Consider the following 26,642-nt stretch of genomic DNA (forward strand, 5'->3'; position numbering starts at 1 on the left):
CATAGGTTATATCTTAAGTCCAAAATAACTTAAGTCAAAATGAAAAAGTTCTGAAAAAAAGTAGTATACTGATTTGTTAGTTATTTCTTCTGATGAATTAAAAGTTAAGGCCATTTAGAAGGTGAAACTATTTCTTGTAAACTATGTTCTTTAGATTCAATTTTGACTTGGTGTTTCTCAACACCAGTGTGTTAACCCAATCAATTTCAGATAATTTCATTTGTTAGCATATATTGAATTAACTAACAAGCTTTTACAAATCTGCCTAGATGCACTAACAGAAGGTCCCTAGACATCAGTGTTTTTCACCTAAAACAGCAGCATCTATACAGATAACTGTAAAATATATGCCAATACAGATAACTGATTGCTGCATCAGGAAGATAAAAACTGATGCTTAAGTTTCTAAAGCTTATTCATGTCCTAGTCTCATTAAGAAGATATGAGAAGCTGTAATTTTTCTATAATTGTTTAAATGGGCTCTCATTCAGATGCACAGGCAGATACTACGAGGAAGAGTTCTCACTAGGGGAGGGAACATACAACTTATTCACATTTTGTCGAGAGACTAGAACACTAAGATCAAATTGAAGGACTAGAAAATTCAAAAGGTAAATACAAGTACTTCTACATTCCCATTTTATCAAAGAGGTCTTAACTGAAAACCCTGTCAAGCAGCACTTCCAAGTGATTTATAGCGCGTTTGACACTGAAGGTTTTTCACATTGCAGAAATGAAATGCCTGGCACTAGTTTATTAGCATTTCCAAGGCAAGCAAATACATCAGTGTACTAAGTGCGTATTCCCCCCACCCTCCAAGAATTTACTTACCTGCACAACAAATGTCCCCAGCACAATAGAACAGAAGATAGCGTTGTTAAAGATTCCTTCAAAAACGTTTCTTTCACCATGAATTTTTCGGGCATTAATTTCATTAAAAAGCTGCATCATCACAAATGTATTAAATACAATAGTATAGTGCTCTGAAGGGGGAGCATGCAGAGGTGCATTTCTTCCACTATCGATATCAAAAATTTTCTCACCTGTGTATAAAAGGCATTTATCAGCAGCTTAATTGGTGTCTTTACATACACACTACAACAAAAAACTAGTTTTAAGATCACATCTCTGTACAACTTTTAGAATAACTTTGTAAAGCCTCAGTATTCTTACCAGCAAACAGGAGCGTGAAGACCACTACCAGTTGATAGAATGCATGACCCAAAATGTTCTTCATCATTGTACGAGAAATCAAAGGTTTGTTTCTACCATAAGGCTTTCGTAACAGAAGAGCTTCGGTGGGTGGTTCTGTTGCCAGCGCAAGAGAAGCTAATGTGTCCATTATGAGATTTACCCACAGCATCTGCACAGCTTTAAGCGGAGAATCCTATAAAGATAGATACATAAACCCTCCAATATAAGTGAACAAATTGCAGCTATTAAAGGCATTTATTATACAACATGAGCATGTTCTGAAGAGTATTATGTTCTTTGGACTAGTATTTAACTGGAAGTTTGAATTCAAGAGTTAATCAGTCATGACATTTTCAACCTTTATTTGCTGAAACAATACACCAGCAGTACGTACTTGTGTTATGCATGCTCCTGTAAAAGCAACAATTACTGCTACTACATTGACAGTAAGCTGGAACTGAAGAAATTTGGAGATGCTGTCATACACATTTCGTCCCCACATAACTGCTTTAACAATACTTGTGAAGTTGTCGTCTGTAAGGATAATATCAGAAGCTTCTTTAGCTACGTCTGTTCCAGCAATACCCTGGTAGAAAAAGAAAAACACTATGAAATAACAGGATGCACTGACTTATGCAATAGAAACTATTATTATATCCTTGGTCAGCATTGGCTTTGATGCACCATGTCTGAAGAACTATTTTAATGTAAGCACGTAAAGTTCTACTGAATCAAGTTTTGCTTGCAAGTTCTACTCAAGCATGGGAAAATGTAAACGAACAAAAAAAGGTAATGTTGTCTTTAAAATAAAGACCTTAATAAAAATCCTGAAGTTGACAATAAAGACACTATGTAAGTTCTCTCAAAGAAATGTTAGTCAACCCTGTTCAAGCTAAAGGCCACCAGATGGTGCAGTACTACAGTTCAGTCTATGTCCTAACGAGTTTGCTATATGGATTCCAGCAGTAGGGCAATGCATGTATTCATAACACAGCAGAATGACACACATTACCAAAAACCTTTTGCAGAAGAGCACTGGCATTAAACAGTAGAATATGCAGTGTCGTTGCATATGACATTGCAATGCAATATGGCATTCTTAAGTTTTAAGCACCTGTAGTCTCCTACAGTACCCAAACAGTTAAGCTGAGTTCTGTGTAATACCTACTTCAAGGATATTTATTTTGCTTCCGGCATTTCAAATACACTAACTCAACAGCAAATTTAATGATCCTTATTCTTGATACATTATTTTGCCAAGGAAATGAGTCACCTGCACAGCTGGTGTACACCTTAAAAGGTACCTTTAAATATCATACAGTAGATGGTATATTTTAAGTGCTGTTTAGATAAGCAGTTAGAGAAATTAGTTTTACACAGATGAACATAGACAGCAACTGCAGGAAACATTTAAGTTCTGGAAGAGGAAAATAAATCTGCCCCTGACAGTGCCAACCACAGTAGCCATACAATAGCAGAAAACAGATACTCGTTAAACCAAGACTGTTACAGTCTAGAGAACATTTCATGTGTAGCTGTCAAAGTTGTAAGTTATGCTTTTGAAAAATGCTCCTTGAGAATGACACAAAAGCTCTTCCTCTTCCCATTTTTTCCTTCAAGATTAGCATCTGAGTCAGTCCATCTGTATGTGGTGTAGGAGGAGTGTGGTCTTAAATTTTTTTTCCTTCAAATGCTTAATAATGAGTTTTTAAAGACTAAAAGTGACCTACCAGCACCAAACTGTACCTTTTCAGCTTAAGACTGAGGAGGAATCTTGAGGCAAGAGGAAGCTTGAGGAATCTATCTTACAGTGTTTTGAAAGAGACAGAAGAAAGCTGAAGCCATGAGTACTTAAGGCATGAGTCTTTCCAAGTATTAGCACTTAAAGCCAAGACTTGGTTTGGCTACCACTTGAAAGGGTAGTTGAGAATTTAAATTGAGAAAGCCACGTAATCTGAGGAACCATCCAGACAAATGCAGATCCTAGATTGTCATAAAATGCTTGTTACTTCAGTTGTACTAGAGATGTCTCTTAGTGCAGCCTCCAAGGCCATTTTAAACATCAACTGGCAGTCTCTCTTGTTATAGTCTCCCTGTTCCTATGCATCATTTAATGGAAAACATGAATAACCTCATTCCATATTGCATATAAGCTTTACTCAAAGTCAACATAGTATGCTATTTACCACCTAAAGTCATTTTGCCTTATGTTGAACAGATCTCATTTCAGAATCTTCAGTATCAGTAATTCTGTTCCTGTGTTTTACAACAAGCCTTTGTGTAAACAGGTTTTGATTTGCAAGTGACTGGGGATCTGCGTTTTTTGAGTTTTATTCAATGGCAAATGCCACAAGGACATTTTCCATCAAATAAAAACATGGTTAAGTTGGAAAACTGAGAAAAGAGGAAAAAGTAATTAGTATTACGTGTGAGAGATGTTGATTCCATTAACTTAGTTGTATATTAGGCTCATGAAACAAGCAAGTTTGTTTAATCTTCAAGTGATTTGATAAGTTACTTTATCAAAATAGGTCTCCAAAATACTGAAGATAAAAAAAAAAAAAAGTCATACCATAGCAAATCCAACATCTGCCTTCTTCAGAGCTGGACCATCATTGGTACCATCACCAGTTACTGCTACAACTTGCCTCTGTTCAAAGACAGTGCTGTCAATTATACCTAAAATAAAATGACATCTCTGTGTTACAGTTCAAAATTGACAACACAGCACAGATTAAACCTGAAAAAGAAACCCAGTTTTTGTCTTCCTCAGAGTCCTTAAAAAAAAAAAAAAAAAATCACAGATAGTTCTAGTTGGCTTCATTTCTCAAGCAGAAAAAAAAAAAAATCAGTTGACAAATGAAGACACCCTCATAGGCATTTCCCACTGCTCAGTCCTAGATTTTTTCCTAGAAGCAGAAAAAGAAATCTAGCTTTACTTAGAAGCTCAGATAGTTTTTACTTACCTTTTACTAGAGTGTGTTTATCAGTGGGAGAAGATCTTGCAAGGACACGAAGCTTTGGCCAAATTTTATCTATTCGCTCTTGCTCTATCTGTGAAAAGAGCATTGGTTATATTTTACAGTTAGGAGACTTAGGATATCTGCTGATCTACTTAATATAGTCAGTATGCTTACCTCTCCTTTTTCATTGCGTATTCTCCTGTTAAAGTCTTTGCCCTCTAAACACAGGAAGTCTTCACCAGGATTCAGAATACCACATTTTAATGCAATAGCACGAGCAGTGTTAATGTTATCGCCAGTGACCATACGGACAGTTATGCCTGCACGTTGACACTTTTTTATTGCATCAGGTACCTGTAAGAAAACAAAAAAAAACCAAAAAAAAAAAACCAAAAAACCACACCACAGGCTCAGAGACTGTACATTAACTGAATAAATCTAGACATATGAGTGAAAGGAATGTTTTTGCCTCAATCCAGGATAGCTTATTTTAAAATCAAGACTCTTGTTATGGAACATTTAAAAAAAAAAAAAAAAAAAAAAAAAAAAAAAAGTAGCTTACCACAATTCTTTTCCTGAAAAACACACAAATGGCAATTCTGGCAAAGGGGCTTTGTTGTTATGTCATGTCCCGTCCCCACTCCCTTCATTTTTCAAATAGTGTGGTATTCGAAAATACCACAAAAATCCTCATGACATATTAGGCTGTAGTATTCAAAGGTACTGAGTACTGGCTTTTCATTTATGATTATGTGAAATAAACTACAGCTCACAATCCACTACTTCACCCATGACTTTTAGTGTGAAGTGATGACAGTGCAGATCAGACTGGAGTTCCACTTACATGTGGCATAAAAGCTTTCACTATTGAAAAATACTGTCCTCAGACCTCAGCCACAAGCCAGACTCTTTACCTCAGTTCTCAGGTGACAAACCCTCCTCTCCATCATCCCCCACGAGAAGCTGGCAACAAGCACAATGGCTAATACTATCCTAAACAATACTCCTAATATTCCACGTGGTAAAAAAATGACAAGTTGTTCCATCTACTGAGACCCTGCACTGTAAGCGCCTTAAGTCATTAGTTTGTACAGAGTTTCAGTAACACAGCATAAGTGACATTAAGAAGTTTTAATCTGCTTTTATAGCTCATTTAACTTTCCCCCCAAGAAATTAGATTTTCATTTATCAACTATGCTTAAGGCATACAATAGCAATTCAGTTCCTTGTACTCACTGTATGACCAACAACATGAATCAAGATCCGTTGTAACAGAATCACTGCAGTTTAGTCAGTGACCCTACCTCAGGTCTCACAGGATCTTCAATCCCAACAACAGCAATGCACGTCAGACCAGTAACAATGTCATTTTCATTGTCCCATTCTGGCTCAGGTTCCCCTGCTGGGAAGTCTCTGAATGCCAGGCAGATGGTTCTGAGCCCTTCAGAAGCCATTGGCTCAATTACGGTTTTCACGATATCGTCACGGTCCCTAGGTCTAAATACCTTTGGTTCTCCATTAGCACTCAGTATTTTGAAGCACCTGAAAAGGAAGGTTTAAAGAGTTATCAAATTTTAACCAGAAGTTCAGCCCATTCAATGGCTTATTAGTCAACTCCAGTAAGTTTCCACAAGCTTTGTTTTCACTAGACTCACGCACGCACACACACACAAAAAGCCAGTAGCAGCATCTCTAAGGTCATCTTCTCCATATGCACTTAATCTCTTCCCAACTGCAAAACATACTAGATGTAGAAAGTCAACTGAGCCAGTCATCCTAGGATGAAAATAGTGCCCGATGAATTTAGGACACAAATATTAATTACCTCCCAGAAGTATCCATTTCTCCATTGTACGTAAAATAGTGTCTGCACTGGCTGAGTCAGTCAATCCAGTTTCAAGTTCAACAAAATAATCCCACCTTGTTAACAGTTATACAAGTCTCAGAAGTACAATATGTTTCAGAACATTCATGTGGTGCTTAAACAGCTGTAAGCACTAAACTTACAGCACTAAAAGCAAACTCCAGTACTATGATGAACCAATGCTATCCTTAACAGTAGTAAGGTTTGCCCCCCTACCCCCTGCCCCCCAGTCTAAGTGCAGAGAATTCAGAGAGCATCTGGCATAGAGTTCTTAATGTGAAGTATTAAATGAAAACCAAATACTTAAATCTGATTTAAATGTTTGTAAAAGAGACTAGATTCACTATGTACTCTAACACTTCAACACATGCTCTTTTAGTTATGTTTCTTCATGCCAAGGATGCCACTGCTTTCATAGACAACATACATACTTTACCAATATTGATGCCATGAATATAACACTACCAAATATTTTGAACAATAAATTTAGTCTTGTTCATCCATGTCCTTAGGAAAGTTTTGCCATAAAGTAACACCATAAGCATTTGTTTTACAAATTAGTGCTAATGTGGCACTGAAAAAAAGAATTTATGACTTTTTTTAAAATGTCAAGTTCAGACCTGGCACATCTGCTAAAATGACTACTGTTATATTTAAATATTTAGTCCACGGGTTTAGGGAATTCCTAGGTGAAATACATATTAAAAAAAAGTTTCCACCTCAGCCAGGAAATGAAAATGAAGCAGTCCCTTAAAGCTTCATAGTATTCATTGTAACTGAAATTTGAAGTGTATCCAAATTTCCTGATTTTGGTTTATCTGTTCAAATGTCAGCAACCACTAAGGACATCTTGTGTTACGTGCAGTCATAGGGCTTGTGATAAATTCAAAGCATTCCAAGATGACTAAATGGAAGCCAATCAGCTTTATGTAAAGATTTCATTGAAACTCACTTCAAATATTTGAGTTGATGGTAAGGAAAGAAAAGTAAAACTGCTCTGCTTGGAAAAAAGTTTGCTGCATTTCTTCTACGCTTATTAACAACTCATTTGTGTCTTATAAATATTCTTGTTTAAGCTTTCAGTACCAAGAATAGTCACACGTGATAATAAAGAATCAGCATCACAATTGACAAACCAGGTTACAAGCTCTGAGATTAATTTCCATCACTGTATAGGTAGTGGGTAAAGAAAGTAGCTTATGATGCCAAGGCTTTTTCCTAGTCCATGCATACTCGGAAATAGTTTTGGAATTACAACTATTCCAATATTATCCAAATCAGTCTAGGTTTTCTTGTTCTTTGCCAAATGTCCTTATTATTTATTTTCTTATCTCAGTTATGAAGCCAAGTGGACCACATGAGTCTGGGCTGAATGAGTTTTAGCAACTTCTACAGTTCAATTGCTTAATGAGATAATAAGGTACAAAATACTTCTGAAGGTAGAAGTAATGCAAATATAGGCAGCATACTTATTCACTGATGAGACTTGGCTTAAAAGATAGCTATGAAAAAAATCACATCTAAATCTAAGTTTTATATCAAAAGGAACAAGAGTCCTTTAAAGGCTGACCTTTTGTTGTCAGCACTAAGTTGAGGAGAAGGAAGATTTCATCTTTTTTCTTTAGCACGTAAGTACTTTCCTAGATAATGATTTGGGGGACTACTAACAAGCAAAAAGGTAATGTGAACTCATGAACATAATCTATGTGCTACTCAGACTAGAAATAGTCTGACGTTAGAACCAAAACCAGGCTGGCTACAGCTGCTGTTCCTAGAGAACATGATGCACACATGCTTGACTTCCCTCCTCACCTAGTTAGGAGTTACCACGGCCTTCTTCACACATAAAGGTTTGTCCCAGTGGTGACTAATCTCTCACTAACAGTCTAATCTCATTCTAATAAATCCTCTGTAGATGGGCAGATGCATAAGGAAGCAATTTGCTTTGTCACATTAAAAACCCTCAAGTTTCTCCATTGGCCAAGTTCAACCTCCTGTTAAAACAATCAACTTGGACACCAACTTGCACAGTGTTTTGAAGCTGAAAGTAATCTTAAAAGTAATCACTTTTCAAAGGCACAAGTTCTTCCTGCAATTTAGGCATATCAGCTGTTGGGACTTTACTGGAAGATGGGTGAGCATTTTGACCAACCACACATAAAACTATAATAGTTTAACTAGAGAACAGATCGATTCATAGACACTTTCCTGGATCAGAACAGAGTTCACAAGTTAAAACTAATCATGACCAGATCTTTTTTTGGGTGGTGGGGTGTGATAATTGAAGTAACAGAAATGCTAATTGCCCATCTTACTGTAGAACGTCAGATAACTGAGGGAGATAAGCTGGGAAGCTGGCTGCAATCACAAGGGTACAGGACTGCTGCCCTTGTTTGTGAATAGGGCGACAGAAATACGTCGCAGGCTATGGCACAAGGTTGTTTAGCACTTCAGTCTCCTCACCTATCACAACATTTAGCCAAACGTAAGTGCTGAAGTACAATAGCAGTTGTTCTTACTTTTTAAGGACTATCTCAGAGGCACCTTTACTGAATATCCGGAAACTGCCATCAGAGTTTTTTAACACAGTACTCATAGATTTTCTAACAGAGTTGAAGGTGTACACTTTGTACAAATCCTCTTCTGGTATCTCATTTCTTACATCCTGATAATCACGTTTTAAATCCAAGAGCAATCCCAGCAAGGCACATTCAGTTTTATTTCCAACATGACGTGGTAGGCCACCTTCTTTTTCAGGAGGCTGCAAGAAGAACAAGAACCTTTGCTGATTAGGAGGTTAACTTCTGAACCACTGAAGTACAGCATTTAGAAAACAAGGAAGCTAAGGCCAAACTTAGCTCTGGGATGGGGAAGTTTCACTTTCGCAATCATTATAAATTGCTGTGAATCATGAGCTGAAGTCATACTGCTGGCTTTTGCAAGTAACTTCTGTACCTGTTTAGGATCTTTCAGTCCCTTTCTCAGACTCAAAAATAACCCATTAAGTTTGTATCAAATCCCAGTGTAACTCTTCTAAAAGTCATTTTCCATTGCTTGAAATATCTGTCTGATCAATTGAGTGTAGTCCCTGAATAATTTTATGTTTTAAAAGTACAGATAAGTTTAAGTAAACTGATTTAAGCAGGCTAAATGGCATTATTTCTGCTAAATTAAAGTATCCTCTCCTGTAATAACTCTTCCTCAATGACTTAGACTACAAGCACATCACCTGTTAGCCTTCTACTGAATAAACTAAGTCTTTAAGCTTCTTAAGTGTCACTACAAGTTCCGTTTTCCAGGCCATGGCCTATTTAACTGGAAAGAGTTCAGAAACAAGTTTCCAACCCTTTAATACCAGAACAAGTTTCTTATCTCAGCAGTGTGGAATATGCACATACTAGTGTACTAGTGCTATAAGTAAAGAAGTATTTCTCTCAAGATATTTCTGAGCTTATATAGCTATAACATTGCAGTGTAGTTTGTAGCAAAAAGGCAGAAACACTTACTCAGCCTGACACGCCTCAAACAGCTAGAGCTGAATCCATTTTCATCATTGAGAGCTACAAGATCTTGGATTTGGCTATACTGAATACTCGTACTTTCAAAGTGTTCACTGTAACGTGCAGTTTAAGATGTTGGGTTCTGGGCTCCCCAGTACAACAGACATGGACATCCAGCCATGTGCCACAAAGATGAAAAAGGGACTGGAGCACCTGACATATGAGGAGAGGCTGAGAGAGCTGGGACTGTTCAGCCTGGAAAAGAAAAGGCTCTGGGGAAGAAACTTATCAGTGTGTATTAAATGACTGAATGGGGCAGGTGGGTGGAGCAGCAGTAAAACTGCCAAGCCAGACTTCTTAGTGGTACCCAGTGAGAGGACAACAGACACTGGGTACAAACTGAAACTCTGAAATTCCATTTGAACATAAGGAAACACCTTTTTACTCTAAGGGTGGTCAAATACTTGAGCAGGTTGCTCAGAGGTTGCAGAATCTCCATCCTTTGAGACTCTTAAAACCTGACTGGACATAGTCCTGAGCAACATGTTCTAGCTGGCCCTGCTTTGAGCAGGAGAGTTGGACCAGAGGATCTCAAGAGGTCCCTTTCAGCCCTCTGTGATTCTGTAAAACACACTAACTCTGACTGCATTGGATATAATTTGATTAAAATTGTAGTAGTAAGGGACCTGGTCAGTTTACATGCAGCTACTTTTTTTCTTTCTATAAAAAGATCTTTGGAAAATAGACTGTGAAACTCCTCACATGCTATAACTCATTAGCAGTATTTCAGTCTTGTTTCAGAGGAATTGGTGCTGGTGACCTTGATATGCCGCCTCAAGTACTGCTATTGAGGAAATTCTTGCAGAGGTACCATCTTTGTTGGCTGAAAAGTAGCTTTTGGACTGGGGTTTTACTGCTAATTCCTGTACAGAGCATTCATAGTGGAGGCTTCTACTAAATCCTGAAGTGCTAATTCATTTCTTTTAAAAAGCTACATCCTATTTATTATTTTTGCTGCCTTAAAGAATATGTTATGCATCACGTTGGAATAACTACAGCGAGGAAGCTATGTTTGGAGTTGCAGAAAATGATGCACACAAAAGTGCCAAATAGTCCCATATTTATAATGTGTAACAGTCCATTATTCTTTTTATTTCAAAATATTTTGGAAGTCTCAAACAAGGCATGAGCAAAGATGTTACAATTCTAAAGCCTACAAACTCATACAACAGTATCTGGAATAAAAATCCACCAAAATCCTCATCTGTACTTGCATTTTCTCATTACATTCTAGCTAACATTATGCTACGCTTACATGTTTACTTTGAAGTAGCACTCAAATTGAGCCAAGATGCTCTTCAAGTAAGGTAAACAGCCCCGCTTATAAAAACAAATTTAGACACAACTGTGAACTTAAAGGAAGTTATCTTCCTGAGATTGTATCTTTGAATATTTCAGTTTAACTGAAATAAGCTATTTTTGAAGTTTAGTCTCAATTGAACAGTTGAGTAATTTACAGCAGGTACAAAATACCTTACACTGCATTTTGCCACACACTTACACTTAACTGCCTACCGTGTGGCCACCAGACAATTTGCATCTTTTGAGGAAGTTGTTTAGTTACCTTGAGTACAATGAAGAAATCCACTTACCAGTATTTTGGAAGTATAAGCACAGTTAACAGAAATTCCTGTCACAAGGTAAGCCATAGTTTTCTCTGGAATAGCTTCTGGTTCTGGAATTTTTTTATAATGTTTTTCATTGATGTAGGCTTGGACCACTGTCATTCTGTTCATAGTTAATGTTCCCGTTTTATCTGAGCAAATAGCTGTTGCATTGCCCATTGTTTCACATGCATCCAGATGTCTCACCAAGTTATTATCTTTCATCATTTTCTAAGGAAATAAAAGCAGTCAACAGCTAGCCATGACCATTACTTCACATTTCAGAAATTCTCATTTAGGGTGTACAGTCTTACACAACAGTTTCAGAAGACACTCGGCCTTTAAGTTACCTGGCATCTTACAGAGGAAGAATAAGTAGCTGCCACCTTCTGTAAGGATTCCTTTAAGTCTATCATGTCACAGTAAACATTTTGAACAAGGTTCATAAATACAGTCTTAACCTCCTGTATCTACACATCACACTGACTACTGATACTAGTCAGACTCTTACGAGCAAATAGTTTATGATGATATTTAGAAATAGAGGAGAGGTACAGACTGAGCTTTACCAGATACAACATTTAAAAAAGTCTGTCTGCTTACAAGAAAGATCAAGTAAGCGATGTTACAGACTTACCTGAACATCAGATGATAAATACTTCAAAGATTCTAGAGTCAGACTTAAAATCAAATACAAACTGGGAGCCTAATGTTTCAGCTATGATAATGAGGGCTACACAAATTCCATAGGTCAAACATCACTTTAAATTGTTTACTTAACAGGTTTGGATAGTATTTTAACCTTCAAGAGGCAGAGTAACTTCAAGTGATACAATACTAAGGCCACTACTAGTTAATACTGTAAACTATTCAGTTTTAGAACACAGCCTAAACAGCCATTGTCTTTACAATTAGATTTTCAGATCAATAGCCAGTCCTAGCATGCTGACGCAATATGAAAATTAAAAGAACAAAGAGCATGAGTTAAAAAACATGCTGTATAATAAATAGAAAGCTATATGTTCAGTCCTAAAGGAGAATCAGTCTGGAAACTTTTGTAGTAGTTGCTTAACACATCAGTTATGTAGAAGTTCTGGTTTACAGAAGAGTTTGTTATTTACAAACTAACACATCTATTTATTTTTAGCAAGTGCTACAATGTTATGAGTTAAAACCATTCATCTTTAGCTGGTGACAACAGGCTGTCACTGCTCACTGTTCATGTTAGTGTGTATTCAGAGATTAAGAAAAATACTGGGGCGGATTTCTTATGCAGTTCAGGGAAACAAGCAAAGTTTCTCCCCAGTCTGTTACGTATATGTGATGCAGCATATCTCAACTGAAATTTTACTGCTGATGAATACACCCACCTACCTTTAAGATCTGTTCCCCACCTATCCACTTACCTTAACAGAGTAAGCCAGAGATATAGTGACTGCAAGTGGAAGACCTTCTGGTACTGCCACCACCAAGACTGTAACTCCAATAATGAAGAACTTCACAAAATACTGAATATAAATTGGTGTACATTCAGCAAGCCAAGGTCTCTTCTGAACCCAGAAGGTATCGATTACAAAATATAACACAAGGATAATAACTGTGATTGCAGACATCAATAAACCTTGATAAAAAGAGAATAAACAGTTTTCAGAAATTATCTCAAATATGTGGCAATACAGACTGTGGATAAATCAAGTGCAAATACTTCTGCCTTTATAGAATTTAGTTTATAGCTAAGATTTTAAACAGGCAAGCCAGGAAACATCAACATAGTTCTCAAAGGTGTTCCAACTTCCAATGCAAGTATTTCTTAATGCATTTCACCTAGAAACTTCTAAAATCCTTTTTTTTTTTTTTCCTTCCCATTTAATTGAAAAGTGTAGATCTAATTATAACAGGAGAGACCAATATATGAAGGCAATTGACTAAGCAGCATAAGTAGTGAAATAATTCAGCAGGCCTTCAACGATTGTACTGCTGACTTACTCAGCAGAGAAAGCTGCTGACAGTCCGTACCCTGCTTCCTGCTGAAGGTGGGATTAAATATGACAGGTAAGCACAGTGCTCAATGAACTGGGAGTAACTGGGAAGACAAATCAGAACTGCTGTTAGCAAGCTGAATAGCACACTTAAGACACCACAGGAAAACAGTGAAGGAAAATGGACTTTGCTGGAATAAAGGAACAGAAGTTACTGAAGTGTCAGCTCTTTATAGAAAGATCCTTCAGTGCGTGGACCGTCCCAAAGCAGCAGGACAGAAAAACGCATGCATAAAGTACATGGGCATTAGGGGTGTGTGGTGAGTTACAGTGGGTCAAAAGGTGCATAAAGGAAAACAAGAGCTCTTACTTATGAAAGAGGTGAAAAAATTGTTTGATAAGGAAAGTATTTTACACTAAACATACCATGGAAGCTTTATTCAATGTCTGTTAGAACAAGTTTCTCTGAAAAATTGACATTGCTATACTTAACTATGGAGTGCTAAAGCTAAAAGTTTAATTGCTTTGTCCTCCCACCATAACTGTCTTATGACATAGATGGTGAAGTCAGCCCTTTTTGAGCTGTGGGCTGAGCTACAAGACTTCTAGAAGTTCCTTCTAGCTTAAGTCTTTCAACAATTCTACATGTGCCAAAATAAATCCTGAAATACTTGAATTAAACCTCTACATACTAGATAACATAGCCTAAAATTTACACTGAACTTCATTGTTATTTTAGTCTACTTTCAAGAAGCAACAGTTTATCAAATGTTCTGACAAGACAGCTGAATATTAGCCAATAGAAGAGTAACAGAAGCTAGAGGACAGTAGAAAGTCAATAAAAATGTTACATATCAGCGAGGCATATATTAAGTGGAAATTCCTAAGCCTCTGGAAGTACCAGAGATAACCTGGTCAACCCTACAACATTTTCCAGACTTCAGTCAATTTCTGGTTCCCTAGGTAACATCACTAAATGCTGTATCTTATCTAAAAACATCTTTCATAACAGTTGTCCAATGTCATGAAGCTGGAATTTTTTCTCCCAGAAGCTGACACTCTAAAGCCTGAATCTATTTAAATCAAGGAAAAATAAAAGCCATCCACTTGACACAGTCTGAAAAGCCACCAGCACACTCTGGCTCAATTGCATACTTACATGCATTGGAATTTTGCACTTAAAATAATCAAACCAGTCAAGGCTAGCTACTTAAGTTATCCACTCACAAACTATGCATGTTCTAACTTTATTCAAACGCGTGACATCAACGTAATAGGAGGGTACTGATATAGCATACCTGCTTTGCCAATCTGAACTGCGAGCTTTGTAAGTTTGCCTTGGAGAACCGACTTTTCTTTCTTTGGCAAATTTGCTCTCTTCTTGTCTTTCTCATCTCCATCCCCACCATCCTCACTCTTCAGTGGTTGCATTTCCATGGCGGCACCATCCTGAGCTTTAGCTAGAAGTTAAGATCAAATAAAGTTTAATCATTCGGGAGTCCCCAGAACTCAATGATACTTAAAAAGCTTAATAACGCCAGGCTCCACTAAACACCAGTACTGCACAGTACCTTGTATCCAGAGATGCCATAATGCACGTGAATGTTTAAACAAGTGTATTGGGTATGGGTGCCCAGGTGCTGGCAGCAGGGGAGCTGCAGCCTGTGGAGAAGACCACGGTAGGGCGGGTTGTCCCACTGCAGCCCATGGAGGACCACAGTGGAGCAGATATACACACTGCAGCCCATGGAAGACCCCATGCCACAGCAGGCAGATGTGCCCTGAAGGAAGCTGCAGCCTTGTGAAGGGCCCATGCCGGAGCAGGCTCCTGGCAGGAGCTGTGGCCTGTGGGAGACCCATGCTTGTGCAGTCTGTTCCTGAAGGACTGTACCCTGGCGGAAGGACCCACGTTGGAGAAGTTCATGAAGGACTATATCCCGTGGGAGGGCCCCCAGGATGGAGCAGGGGAAAAGCATGAGGAGGAAAGAGCAGAGACAAGCGTTATGAACTGACCAAAAAACCCCATTCCCCATCCCCCTGCGCTCCTCAGAGGGAGGAGGTAGAGGAGTCAGGAGTAAAGTTGAGCCTAGAAGGAGGAGGGGGTGGAGGGAAGGTGGTTTTAGTTGGTTTTGTTTCTCACCATCCTACTCTATTTTTAATTTGCAATAAATTAATCTTCCCCAAGTTGAGTCGGGTTTGGCCGTGAAGATAATTGGTAAGTGATCTCGCCATCCTTATCTCAACCCACAAGCTTTCATTCTATTTTCTGCCCTATCCTGCTGAGGAGGGGGAGTGAGAACCTGCATTTACCTTTGTTACGGTTTTCAACAGCTCCATCTTGCTTTTTACCTGTTGGAGAGGGGAACAGGTTGTGTTTTAAATTGGCTATGCAGAGTTCATTTCAGTGTTTATGTTATATATAATACATACATTGCCATATGCTGAAACAAGCAACTGCATTTTTAAAAAAAGCGAAGAACAAACAAGACAGAGGGCTGACATAACTGAGGCTTTAAAAGTGAAAGTCAACTCACAGAAACAGCTCACATGAGTTTTTTGGACTTTACTTTTCCCCATACAAGACTGCTGCAGTGTTATGCTACCATAGTTAAGTTTGCACAATTACTGATACAGACATTTATTACTTGTGAGGAAAACTTTTAAAAGGCTTGCCTAAACATTTTTCTATGAAAGAAATTTGTGACGTTAAAGTGATTCTGGTGGCCTCATGTTCTTCCAAGACTTGGCAACTGTATCTGATTACTACTGTAAATGCACTGTAGGATCTTACTTCCAGAATCACTGCTTTTGTACAACATTGCAGAAGCTACTGTAGTATAAAATATTTATAAATCCACACCAAAGCTTAATGGAGGTACAGCACTGGATTACTGGATCTATGCTAACCCTATTTACGCAAGCATGACCGTAATCTGTTGGCAACATACCAATATTACACCACAAAGAGAATAGTTCAAGTACATAATAAAATATCACTCCTACCTCTGTTCAGAAAGAGTTCAACAAGAGATCATAAAGAAGGACAGTGAAATAATGAAAGAAATTGAGTGAAACAGCAAAGGTAACCAGAAGACTCACACATCGTGTGCACCTTATTGGGGCCAGGGGGCACACTACTTTTTTGTTTGGGTTTTCAGATAAAAAGGTTTAGATACTACATTGAGCAAGTGACAAATTTTTCTCCTAAGTAGAGAAAGCAAGGGTTATAGTTACTATTTGCAATAACCTAAGATGAAAGCACAAAATTGAGGAACTTAGAACAAAACCCAGAATTTTTCAGTCTCACTGGTAATTCATTAAGTCTTCAACTTCGGTTATGTAGACTGAAATGTATGAGCGCTCAGGTAGAGGAAAATCAAATTATCAAGCAGCCTATCTGGCATGACATTTAGTACCTTCACTACATTATTATTGTAGACATAGTCTGATTTCTATATGTAAGATTTCCCCCTGAGCATCCTCAGAAGAGCTGAGGAAAAAAAAAAAAAAAAAAAAGCATGGTCACCTTCTCCAGAAGATGCCACTTCAGACTTAAGGACTCCTCATTGTCTCCTAATTTAGTATTTGTTCTTTCCTAGTTCTCCTTTCCCTCTTACAAGAGCAACGTTCTACACTTGAGTTACTTCTAACTCCTTGCACATACGCTTGCTTTCACTCTGAACCAAGCCATACACAGCCAACTAAAAATAGCCACTTTAATCTCCTTAACATTCACAGAGAAGCTAGTTTAGTTTAACCTGAGTTTTACCAAGGAGAATCTTATCAGGCACCTAACTTAAGGGAAAGAGGAAGTTGTCTATCTTGGGAGACAAAAAAAACCCCACAAGTGTTCAGGCCCTGGGTACACCAAAACACTACTTGTCAAAAAGACTTCTGCTTATAGAATAGTAAACACTGGCAGAATATTAATAAAAGCTATAATCTTCTTCATATCTCCTGTAGCAGCTGGTACTGTTGCTTGCTTCCTCCTCCTTCCTCTGTAAGGGAAAGAGCAAAGGATGGAAACTCTTCCACACTAATCCCTGGAAGTGTTGCAGGTCAACTTTTACTCTTCACTACCACACTTGAGCTTGAAACTAATTTTGAACTTTCAATTCTTCTTGTAACAATTTTTGTAACTTACTTCTGAAGAAACTTACTACTTTAAGTTTCAAGAGCAGTCAGAACTGTAAAGTATTTGTGGATTAGGACAAGATGACAAAAAGCACAGTTCAATCCTGATTCCTGCACAGAGCACACATTTCAACAACTGCCTCTTTAGTTTGAAGGCACTGAGATTCCTAAGCACATTTCTGTATGGCTTTCCATTACTGTTTCATATTCCTCCAATAAACAAGTGTATTTTTCTGCCAAGAATCTTCAGACTCAGTTCCATCCAGTAGACCTCACAACAGTTTCTACAAAAATTTTTGCTGTGGTGAAGCTCAGTCCTGAACATGCCTTGTGAGAGCTAGTGTCAAAACATTACTGGTTAAGATTTCTAAGCTTTGATTTCAGGATAAAGGCTATGGCTTAGATAAGTGACCTTATAATTTGAGCTACTGAGCAAGTCCTTCAGAATAAGGAAGATAGCCCATTTCACACTTCACAGAAGGGCTCCAAAATGCTCTGGGTTACAAGCCCCTCATCTCACCAAAAATAAAGTTTACAGAAAAGTGCCACTACGGATCTGCCTTGTGTATATATCTGAGCATTCAAAGTTTCAGCTCTGGAAGAAAAGGAGTGGCAGAAGAACCTGTCTGCTCACCTTTATCAAAATCAGTCTTATATATGTTTAAGATATCCACAAACTTAGTAGTATCAATGATACAAGCTTTTCCCCTTCAAGTGTCATAGAAGAACTCCCTATACAGGACATTTTCTATCTGTCAAAATCAGAACTAGATACTTATTATGTTGAGTTATTGGTAATAGTCTGTTTGCCATAAACAAATATTTGCTATGAATGTACTTTGAAGTTACACAAGATGGCAGTTTCACAAGTTATACATGGTATGGCTGGCTACGAGTTGTAAACTTTCCAACATCTAATCGATCAATGGCATCTGAAGTTTAATTAAAAATCCACGTGACAAGAGTTATTAGTAGTGGTGTACTCTCAGGTCACTGGACCTGAGTTTTTTTTCCTCTGAAACCTACCGAAACTATGAGGTTTTAAACAAAAAAAGATTTCTGGCTCCAGGTGACTAGAACATGTTTTTATACAGTCACTCCAGTAACATTCAGGAGTTCACTCCCCAGGGATTTAAGATTATTATGCCTACTTTTCTTGTCCTTCTTCTCTTTTTCCTTCTCTTTCTCCTCTTCATCTCCTCCAGCCCCAAGTAAGGTAAAGATGATTCCAGTCTGAGAGTTCACACCTACAGCAGTAACTACCATTCTTCCAGAGCCTTCCATCACATGTGTACCTGAAAGATTGAATCAGGTTTTCCACTGAGACTTGAGCATTTATATGGCAGAGCACAAAGGAAATGAGTTCTCAAACTTCACATTGATGAAACCATAAAATGTGTATATATACCACTGCATTCCCCTAGAGCTTTAATTGTCAAAACTACCTGGAAAATAAAAGCATAAGCAACTACATAAAATGTTTGTCAGTTTTAAGAGTCTGCTCACTTTGACAAAGTTTTGTACTAGTTGCACTGTTTTTGGATACTTTTAGGAGTCAGCCTAGATAAGGTTCAGTTTGCCAGATTTTAACCTCAAAATTTTAAATAACCAGTTTGCCCCCAGAAACAAACCACTTTCTTCAAGAATTATCAAATGTTACACACCTGACAGCAGCATAGGATCTCTGTCCAGAGATTTCTTAACGTGATCAGATTCTCCAGTCAGTGAGCTCTCATCAATTTTGAGGTCATTTCCTTGAATAAGTACACCATCAGCCGGTAAAAGATCACCTACGAGAGATCACTGGGTATGTTGACTGCAGTTGCTTTTTTAAAAATAAGAGAAAGTTCAACTTCAAAAAAATATGTTTACCATATTTAACTTGTGCAATATCTCCAACAATTATGTCAGCTACTGGTATTTGGATGACTTGGCCACCTCTGATAACTGTGAATTTCTGTTCTTGTTCAATACGGCTCTGCAATCCCCGAAATTGCTTCTCTTTACTCCAGTCATTGAAAGCTGTTACTAATACCACACAAACTACAGATAGGAGGATTGCTGCTCCTTCAATCCAACCTGCTTCAGATTCCTCCTCCTCTTCACCAACATTTACTGATCCACATACTGTAGAAAACAGGTTTTAGATTTAAGAAAGTTCACACAGATAGTTGTTTCAACAAAAAAGTTTTGCCAAACAGAAGAAACTACTAACAGTTACTAAACATTTTCCGTGCTAGCCTTCTTTGCAATTTTACATTTATTTTCAGTAAGGGTAACACACAAACAAGCTAAACAACTTGAAAGCTAGAGCAGCTCAAGGACATTAAACCACCGAGAATTTACATACATCCCTGCTTATCTGAACACAAGAGAAGTCGATATAGAAAGTTACCTGTCCTTATAATCTTGTTAAAAGATAGCATAAGAATGCCAGACTAGACAATTAGTTAACCACTTTCTGCTTCCTCAACATTTCCCACTTTGCCTTTATCTTAACAAGCCAGATATCATTGCAAAAATTAATTTCAATGAAAACCAGATCCCTTCATCTTCCATTTAGAATTATAAATATAGCTTCATTTCTTAAATCAGAAAGTTACTAGTGTCATATTGCAAATCAAGGAAAATTTAAGACTTGCTGACTCCCCAAAGAAAGCACATGACCGCAAATTATAAATTGCTTAAATATTTGAGGCAAAGCTAAAAAAACCCACTCGCACAGAAACATAACTGGATTTAAGACAAGTCCTTGTTCCTGCTCCTTGCGCTTTACCTTTGGCATTGTTTTGGTCAGAATGCTACTAGATCATGACCAGGGAAATCTCATGTTACCCTTTTAAGGCAAGCTAGAGTTCTACTAGTGTTGTCTCAATTAGGAACAATAAGCTGCTTTTCCACTGACTTACTGTCTCCCATGAGATTTACAGTATAGGCATGTTGGACCAGGAAAGTCAGTAGTATAATACAGGTAGAGACCTACTTTTTAAAAAGTTTACTTACGTGATTCATTTCCTCCTGGAGGCTGGTAAAAAGAAAGGCCCAAGGATACTACCGCTGCAATTTCTAATATAATTAGTGTAACGTCCTGTAGTGCTTCCCATACTAACTGAAGAAATGTTTTTGGCTTTTTAGGAGGTATAAAGTTCTTCCCAAAAACTGCTTCTCTCCTTTCTATATCTGCTGGATTTCCACTTAAACCTATTTAATAATAAGACAAAGTTAGAGACACTTATTTGCATTTCACCCTCACATTAGAAGTGATTGAGGTTTCCCATTCATGGAGTCAAGTCCCACTCCATATTTCAGTAACAATACTGAAAAGACATAGCTCAAATATAATTACATAAGCATTATCCTTAAATCAGAGTCACTATAGAAAACCAGCTATATTTTACAGTTCACACTTTGCCAATAGAAAGCAAGCTGATGGTCTACCTACTTGCACTTAATATGGCATAGCAACAGAATAATAGTAACAGACATACCTTCGTACAAAGTAAACAAGTTTGCAAGACAAGATCATTAGTAGAGTTACTACTATCGAGACTGAGTAGCACCATGCAGCTTTAGCAAGACCACAGCCTGTGAAGCCAGCTCTGGTTCCCACTGTAGGGATTCTGTATTCAGAGATAACATCCTAGGACCCTACAATTAATGTAACATTTATAATGAAATATTTAATATAATTAATAATATAAAATACTATAAACATTATATTTGTGTATTACTTCATTATGATATAAAATACTATAAAAAGCTGGGGAAGCTCTCCAGGCATCATGTGGAGAAAGGCAGCCACTTAATGATGCTGCTTCTGCCTGGACAGCAGTTGTTTGCTCTTCTGAAGCTTCACTTTCTATCTCCTCTCACATAGAGACCGCCCATATCTAGCACTGTGCAGGGTCTGTCACCTCAGTTTTGTACCTATCTTCTTTCTTATATGGCATATTTCTTTCAGTCCTCTTCTCTGTCTCAACTCTTGTACCATCCTTAAGAGACACTAGCAGGCAAGAGTGAGGGGCCTTCACTAAAAGACACTGCATGCTTCAAGAGTTAGCCAAGTCCTTAAAAATAAAGGAACACCAAGTATATTCAGTGCAAGGTCATGCACTCATGGTCTTCCTTAAGTACACCTCCTGTTTATGCCTTCCACAGTTTCCAGCTACCTAACCTAACATTCACAATTTAAGCCACTAGCTCATGTTTCAAAGCAAAACAGTCAAACGTCCAGCCATGTTCAGAGCAAAGGTCTGGATACTTCAACCATATTGCTCCCAAGGTTATGATCAGCACCTGCTGAAGGGCAACAATTTTCCTAGTAGCAGGCTTTTTAGTAGTTAACCCAACTGCTTAGTGATAAAGGCATTGCAAACATGCTAGGTAATCAATAAGAACAGCAACGACTACAACTGGCTTTCATAAATGGGGTATTTAACACCTCTAACAGACATTTTCCTAGAACCATCACATGATATTTAAAGACACTTTGCAAAGACTACTGAACTGCAAAGCTCAGTTTTAAATGCTAACAACTGCTATGTAATCACTTAACTGAAAAGCAAAATATTATGTGCAGATTTTTTCAGAAGTGAAACAAATTAAATGTACTCTTAGTGTATATAATAAATTAGATTTATTCTAACACTCTTAGATTCACCTTGAATTCATGGCTTTGGAGGTTTAATACAAAGGAGCAATTTTACTGGTTAGCTATAACACTATGCTTCTTGAAGTTCAAACTTTGAGGTGCTTACTTCCACTCTCAACTCAACGAGCACTGCAACACCATTTTGAAAAATCAAGCTATACGAGAGGATCTAGAGAAACTCAGGACAGCTTGGCCATTCCAAAAGGCTGGACCATATTGTTATTTTGCAACAGGTACCATTTCTCTCTTCCTTTTAGCATGGCAGACTTTAGAAAATTATTTACATAGAGTCAGCAGCACCACTTTCCTCCTTTCTTCACAGGGTACTAGGATGCAGAACATCAGAAGTGTACAGCAATGGTCTTTGAAGAATGAAAAGTGTTTTCCAACAAGGCTGTCTAAAGTCAAGCTACTATCAGAACCATTTAGTAAAGATTAGTAAATAAGCCCAAAGACAAGAAGCATTAGTATTTTTAGTATTCGCCACAATACACCATGCACCATTACTGAACTTGGTACATTTACCACACAGCTGGCAATTACATGGAATCATAGAATCATTAAGGTTGGAAAAGACCTCTAGGATCACCTAGTCCAACCGTCAACCCAGCACCTCCATGCCTACTAAACCATGTCCTGAAGTGCCACGTCTACACATTTTTTTGAACTCCTCCAGGGATGGTGACTCCACCACCTCTCTGGCCAGCCTGTTCCAATGCTGGACAACCCTTTCAGTAAAGAAATCTTTCCTAATATTCAATCTAAACCTCTCCTGATGCAACTTGAGGCCATTTCCTCTCATCCTATCACTTGTTACATGGGAGAAGAGACCGAACCCCACCTGGCTACAAGCTCCTTTCAGGTAGTTGTAGAGAGCAGTAAGGTCTCCTCTCAGCTTCCTCTTCTCCAGGCTAAACAACCCCAGTTCCCTCAGCCACTCCTCATAAGACTTCTGCTCTAGACCCTTCACCAGCTTCGTTGCCCTTCTCTGGACACGCTCCAGCACTTCAATGTCTCTCTTGTAGTGAGGGGCCCAAAACTGAACACAGTAGTCAAGGTGCGGCCTCACCAGTGCCGAGTACAGGGGCACGATCACTTCCCTTCTCCTGCTGGCCACACTATTCCTGATACAAGCCAAGATACTGTTGTCTTTCTTGGACACCTGGGCACACTGCTGGCTCATGTTCAGCCAGCTGTCAACCAGCACCCCCAGGTCCTTCTCTGCTGGGCAGCTTTCCAGCCACTCTTCCCCAAGCCTGTAGCATTGCATGGGGTTGTTGTGGCCCAAGTGCAGGACCCAGCACTTGGCCTTGTTGAACCTCATACAATTGGTCTCGGCCCATGGATCCAACCTGTCCAGATCCCTCTGCAGATCCTTTCTCCCCTCAAGCAGATCAACACTCCTGCCCAATTTGGTGTTGTCTGCAAATTTACTGAGGGCACACTCAATCCCCTTATCCAGATCATTGTTAAAGATATTAAACAAGACTGGACCCAACACAGAGCCCTGGGGAACACCACCTGTGACCGACCGCCAACTGGATTTAACTCCATTCACCACAACTCTCTGGGCTCGGCCATCCAGACAGTTTTTTACCCAGCCAAGAGTACACCCATCCAAGCCATGAGCCACCAGCTTCTCTAGGAGAATGCTGTGGGAGACAGTGTCAAAGGCTTTACTAAAGTCTAGGTAGACAACATCCACAGTCTTTCCCTCATCCACTAGGCATGTCACCTTGTCGTAGAAGGAGATCAGGTTGGTCAAGCAGGACCTGCCTTTCCTGAACCCATGCTGGCTGGGCCTGATCCCCTGGTTGGCCTGCACATGCCTGTTGAGCGCACTCAAAATGAACACCTCCATAATTTTCCCTGGTACTGAGGTCAGGCTGACAGGCCTGTAGTTCCCCAGATCCTCCTTCCAGCCCCTCTTGTAGACGGGTGACACATTGGCAAGCCTCCAGTCATCTGGGACCTCCCCTGTTAACCAGGACTGCTGATAAATGGAAGGGTGGCTTGGCAAGCTCCACCGCCAGCTCCCTCAGTACTCTCGGGTGGATCCCATCCGGCCCCATAGACTTGTGAGTGTCCAGGTGGTGTAGCAGGTCGTTAACTGCTTCCTCCTGGATCATGGGGGGCTTTATTCTGCTCTCCATCCCTCTCTTCCAGCTCAGGGGGCTGAATACCCTGGGGATAACTGGTCTGACTATTAAAGACTGAGGCAAAGAAGGCATTAACTACCTCAGCCTTTTCCTCATCCTTCGTGGCAATGTTCCCCCCTGCATCCAATAAAATAAATACCATAGTTCACAACCTACAGTCCTGAGGTCAAAACTGCTGCAATTATATTGTTCATTATGTACCTTAACTAGGGTAATTTATTTTAAAAATATTAGGCAAGGGACTATTTAAAGCTTCATATACAGATTTTATTAGAAATCTAGAAGTAGAAGTTACTAGACAATCAAAATTATATAGACCTGTGGAAATATTGATGGTGGTCCATCTCCCCAGAATACAAGAAGGACTTTTGCTACCACAGATATGTCAAACATTCATTTATTCACATTTGTACACATGTAAAGGACATAATAAACATTAAATACTAAGCAGCAAAGTCTGCTCAGTGTCTTTTTTTTTAGTAATACTGGTAAAGAACAGTTCTCATTTCTTATTTCAAATCAGGTAGGTCTGATCCACATTTCGCCTGAAAACAGACATTGCCTTACATTGTCAACAGCTTCAAAGCAAGTAATTGTACAAGCTGAACTCATCCACTGTGTAGCATTTCGGAACTACCTATACATTTGCTGTGAAGCCACTGGTAATTACGCAAGTCGGCATTTCATATCATAAAGAAAGCTTCTGAGTAAGAAGAAGTGTCATAGGGCCTTGCAGGTGTACATACAAGATCTGAGAGCTAGAACTAGTGTAACACGTAGCAGTTTTCTTCATAGATCTTGCCTAGATTTTCTCCATTAGGAATGTCTCCATTTCTATACTTACAACTTGAATTTGACAAAAGAAGAGACCTAGTTCTACTTTCACAAGAGCTCTCCAGTACTACCTCCGAGAAATTTACAGCAGCTTACCTGACAGAAAGGCTGGTTCTCTCAAGATTCATGTAGTGATTTAGAACCAACACACCTTTGTGGAGGACACTGCTCTAACTCATCTTACTTAACCTTTTCTGAGCTAATTATGTTGGACTGTTGAGGCCTTGCTGTGTTTATGAGCTGCTCTCACACTTAAAAAAAAAAAAAAGATGGCATCCTTTTATCAAGTTAGTGATTGTATTTAACTGATTGCAGGACAGTATATCTAAATGTCAAATCCTTTTGAAAGGGAAAGGCCTTGATCACACAGTCCTCAGTACAGTAGAACCAATCTGCAGGAAAGGGCATGTAACCCTTTCTAGTTTTAGCATGCTGACACTCATCATGCCCATGTGTCAACCTGCTTGTTACATTAAGGGACGTGAAGTGAATCCTGCAGTATACCAGATATTTAGTGCTTAGTGCATCATGGCCGTCTACAATCGCACGCCCACCTAGCTTGCAATAATAATGGGCCTTAAACTTTGCAGATTACTGTAAAAGAGGATTCAACCCTCAGTTCAGTTCCTGATTGTAGAAAACTACAGCCCTTTTCACTGAGAAAGGAGACTGCCTTTCAATACTACGCAACAGGTCAACAGGGTAATGAGAGACTGCTGCTCCTATCCAAGAGGTGTTACACTGCTTGCGCACAGCACTGCTTCACACACATGCACTAGACTTTACAACTCCATTGATGCTGAGGAACAGAAGTTTGCACTCCTCCTGTTTTACAAGTTTCTTCTTCAGCCTAAAACTGGTCTAATCCCATTCACTGACAGGTCAGGCATGAGAGCTGGCTACTTTCAGTTTGGTAAGAGGAACCCAGTTCATGTACCGAAATAATTTCAGGAGTCTGGAAATCAGGAGTCTGGCTTCAAAAGCAGATCAAGCCAAAACAGGCTAAATGCAGATGTACCCAGAGACACCTTACAGCATTAGTAGGCTGTTCTTGATCCAAGGAGACAAACCTTTCCACAGCATTTCTGAAGAACAGAAAGCAACAGCTCTCCAGGATTAAGACAGCAGGTACTTCACTGCCACCAAGACGACACCACATTGGTTAAAAGCTATGCAAGTGCTTAAATGCAGAGACACCACAATTTGCCAAAATCTTGATTTTGGTACTTCTCAATCACTACCAACAGCAGGACTTCACATTAAGTTTGAGTTAACGTTAGATAAAAATACGCAAAACATTTGTACAGGATACTACAGTTTAGATATCTTAAGTGATATGACTTGCATCTTTCTTTCACAAATTAAAGCTTATAGCTTTCATTTATATTGGAAATTAGTAGTAAGAGACGGACAGATCTTAAGGAAAACTTCTGGAAAGCTCTCAGGAAGGAGACTTGATACTTTTATTTCCTTCTTCACATTTGTACAGTCTCTCTTGGAGTAATAACCCTACAGAGCAAAAGCATCAGGTAGCCGCACTTCACAGAATGCCATCAAGTCCAACATGGCAAAGACTTCTTTAAAGATGCTTATTTCTAGTGAATAAGATTGTGTCATCACTTTGCAAACCTTCTACGAATAGTGACAGTACCTCTTAGTGCCTAAAGCTCTATTGATAGTTATTTTGTATAGTTAAAATG

The 26,642-nt window shown here is 38.8% G+C and overlaps 1 protein-coding gene across 7 annotated transcripts in view; it reads right to left on the reverse strand.

The window, feature by feature from the left end:
- The window catches only part of ATP2B1 (ATPase plasma membrane Ca2+ transporting 1), a 66,730-nt gene that overhangs the window by 10,836 nt on the left and 29,252 nt on the right, over window positions 1–26,642 (reverse strand). For 6 of the 7 annotated variants that reach the window (XM_075496769.1, XM_075496723.1, XM_075496731.1 and 3 more), the window contains exons 3-18: window positions 20,302–20,499; window positions 19,171–19,425; window positions 18,963–19,088; window positions 18,450–18,593; window positions 15,475–15,513; window positions 14,463–14,624; window positions 12,592–12,806; window positions 11,174–11,416; window positions 8,541–8,782; window positions 5,462–5,699; window positions 4,332–4,511; window positions 4,161–4,248; window positions 3,767–3,873; window positions 1,589–1,780; window positions 1,174–1,387; window positions 832–1,043 (exon numbers count right to left, since the gene is read on the reverse strand). In XM_075496769.1, coding sequence (XP_075352884.1) covers window positions 832–1,043; window positions 1,174–1,387; window positions 1,589–1,780; window positions 3,767–3,873; window positions 4,161–4,248; window positions 4,332–4,511; window positions 5,462–5,699; window positions 8,541–8,782; window positions 11,174–11,416; window positions 12,592–12,806; window positions 14,463–14,624; window positions 15,475–15,513; window positions 18,450–18,593; window positions 18,963–19,088; window positions 19,171–19,425; window positions 20,302–20,499 — 2,855 coding nt within the window. The remainder of the gene's footprint in view (window positions 1–831; window positions 1,044–1,173; window positions 1,388–1,588; window positions 1,781–3,766; window positions 3,874–4,160; window positions 4,249–4,331; window positions 4,512–5,461; window positions 5,700–8,540; window positions 8,783–11,173; window positions 11,417–12,591; window positions 12,807–14,462; window positions 14,625–15,474; window positions 15,514–18,449; window positions 18,594–18,962; window positions 19,089–19,170; window positions 19,426–20,301; window positions 20,500–26,642) is intronic. The other variant, XM_075496759.1, reaches the window with a different exon arrangement.

The sequence above is a fragment of the Mycteria americana genome, chromosome 1 (genome assembly GCF_035582795.1).
Source record: "Mycteria americana isolate JAX WOST 10 ecotype Jacksonville Zoo and Gardens chromosome 1, USCA_MyAme_1.0, whole genome shotgun sequence".
Taxonomy (NCBI): domain Eukaryota; kingdom Metazoa; phylum Chordata; class Aves; order Ciconiiformes; family Ciconiidae; genus Mycteria; species Mycteria americana.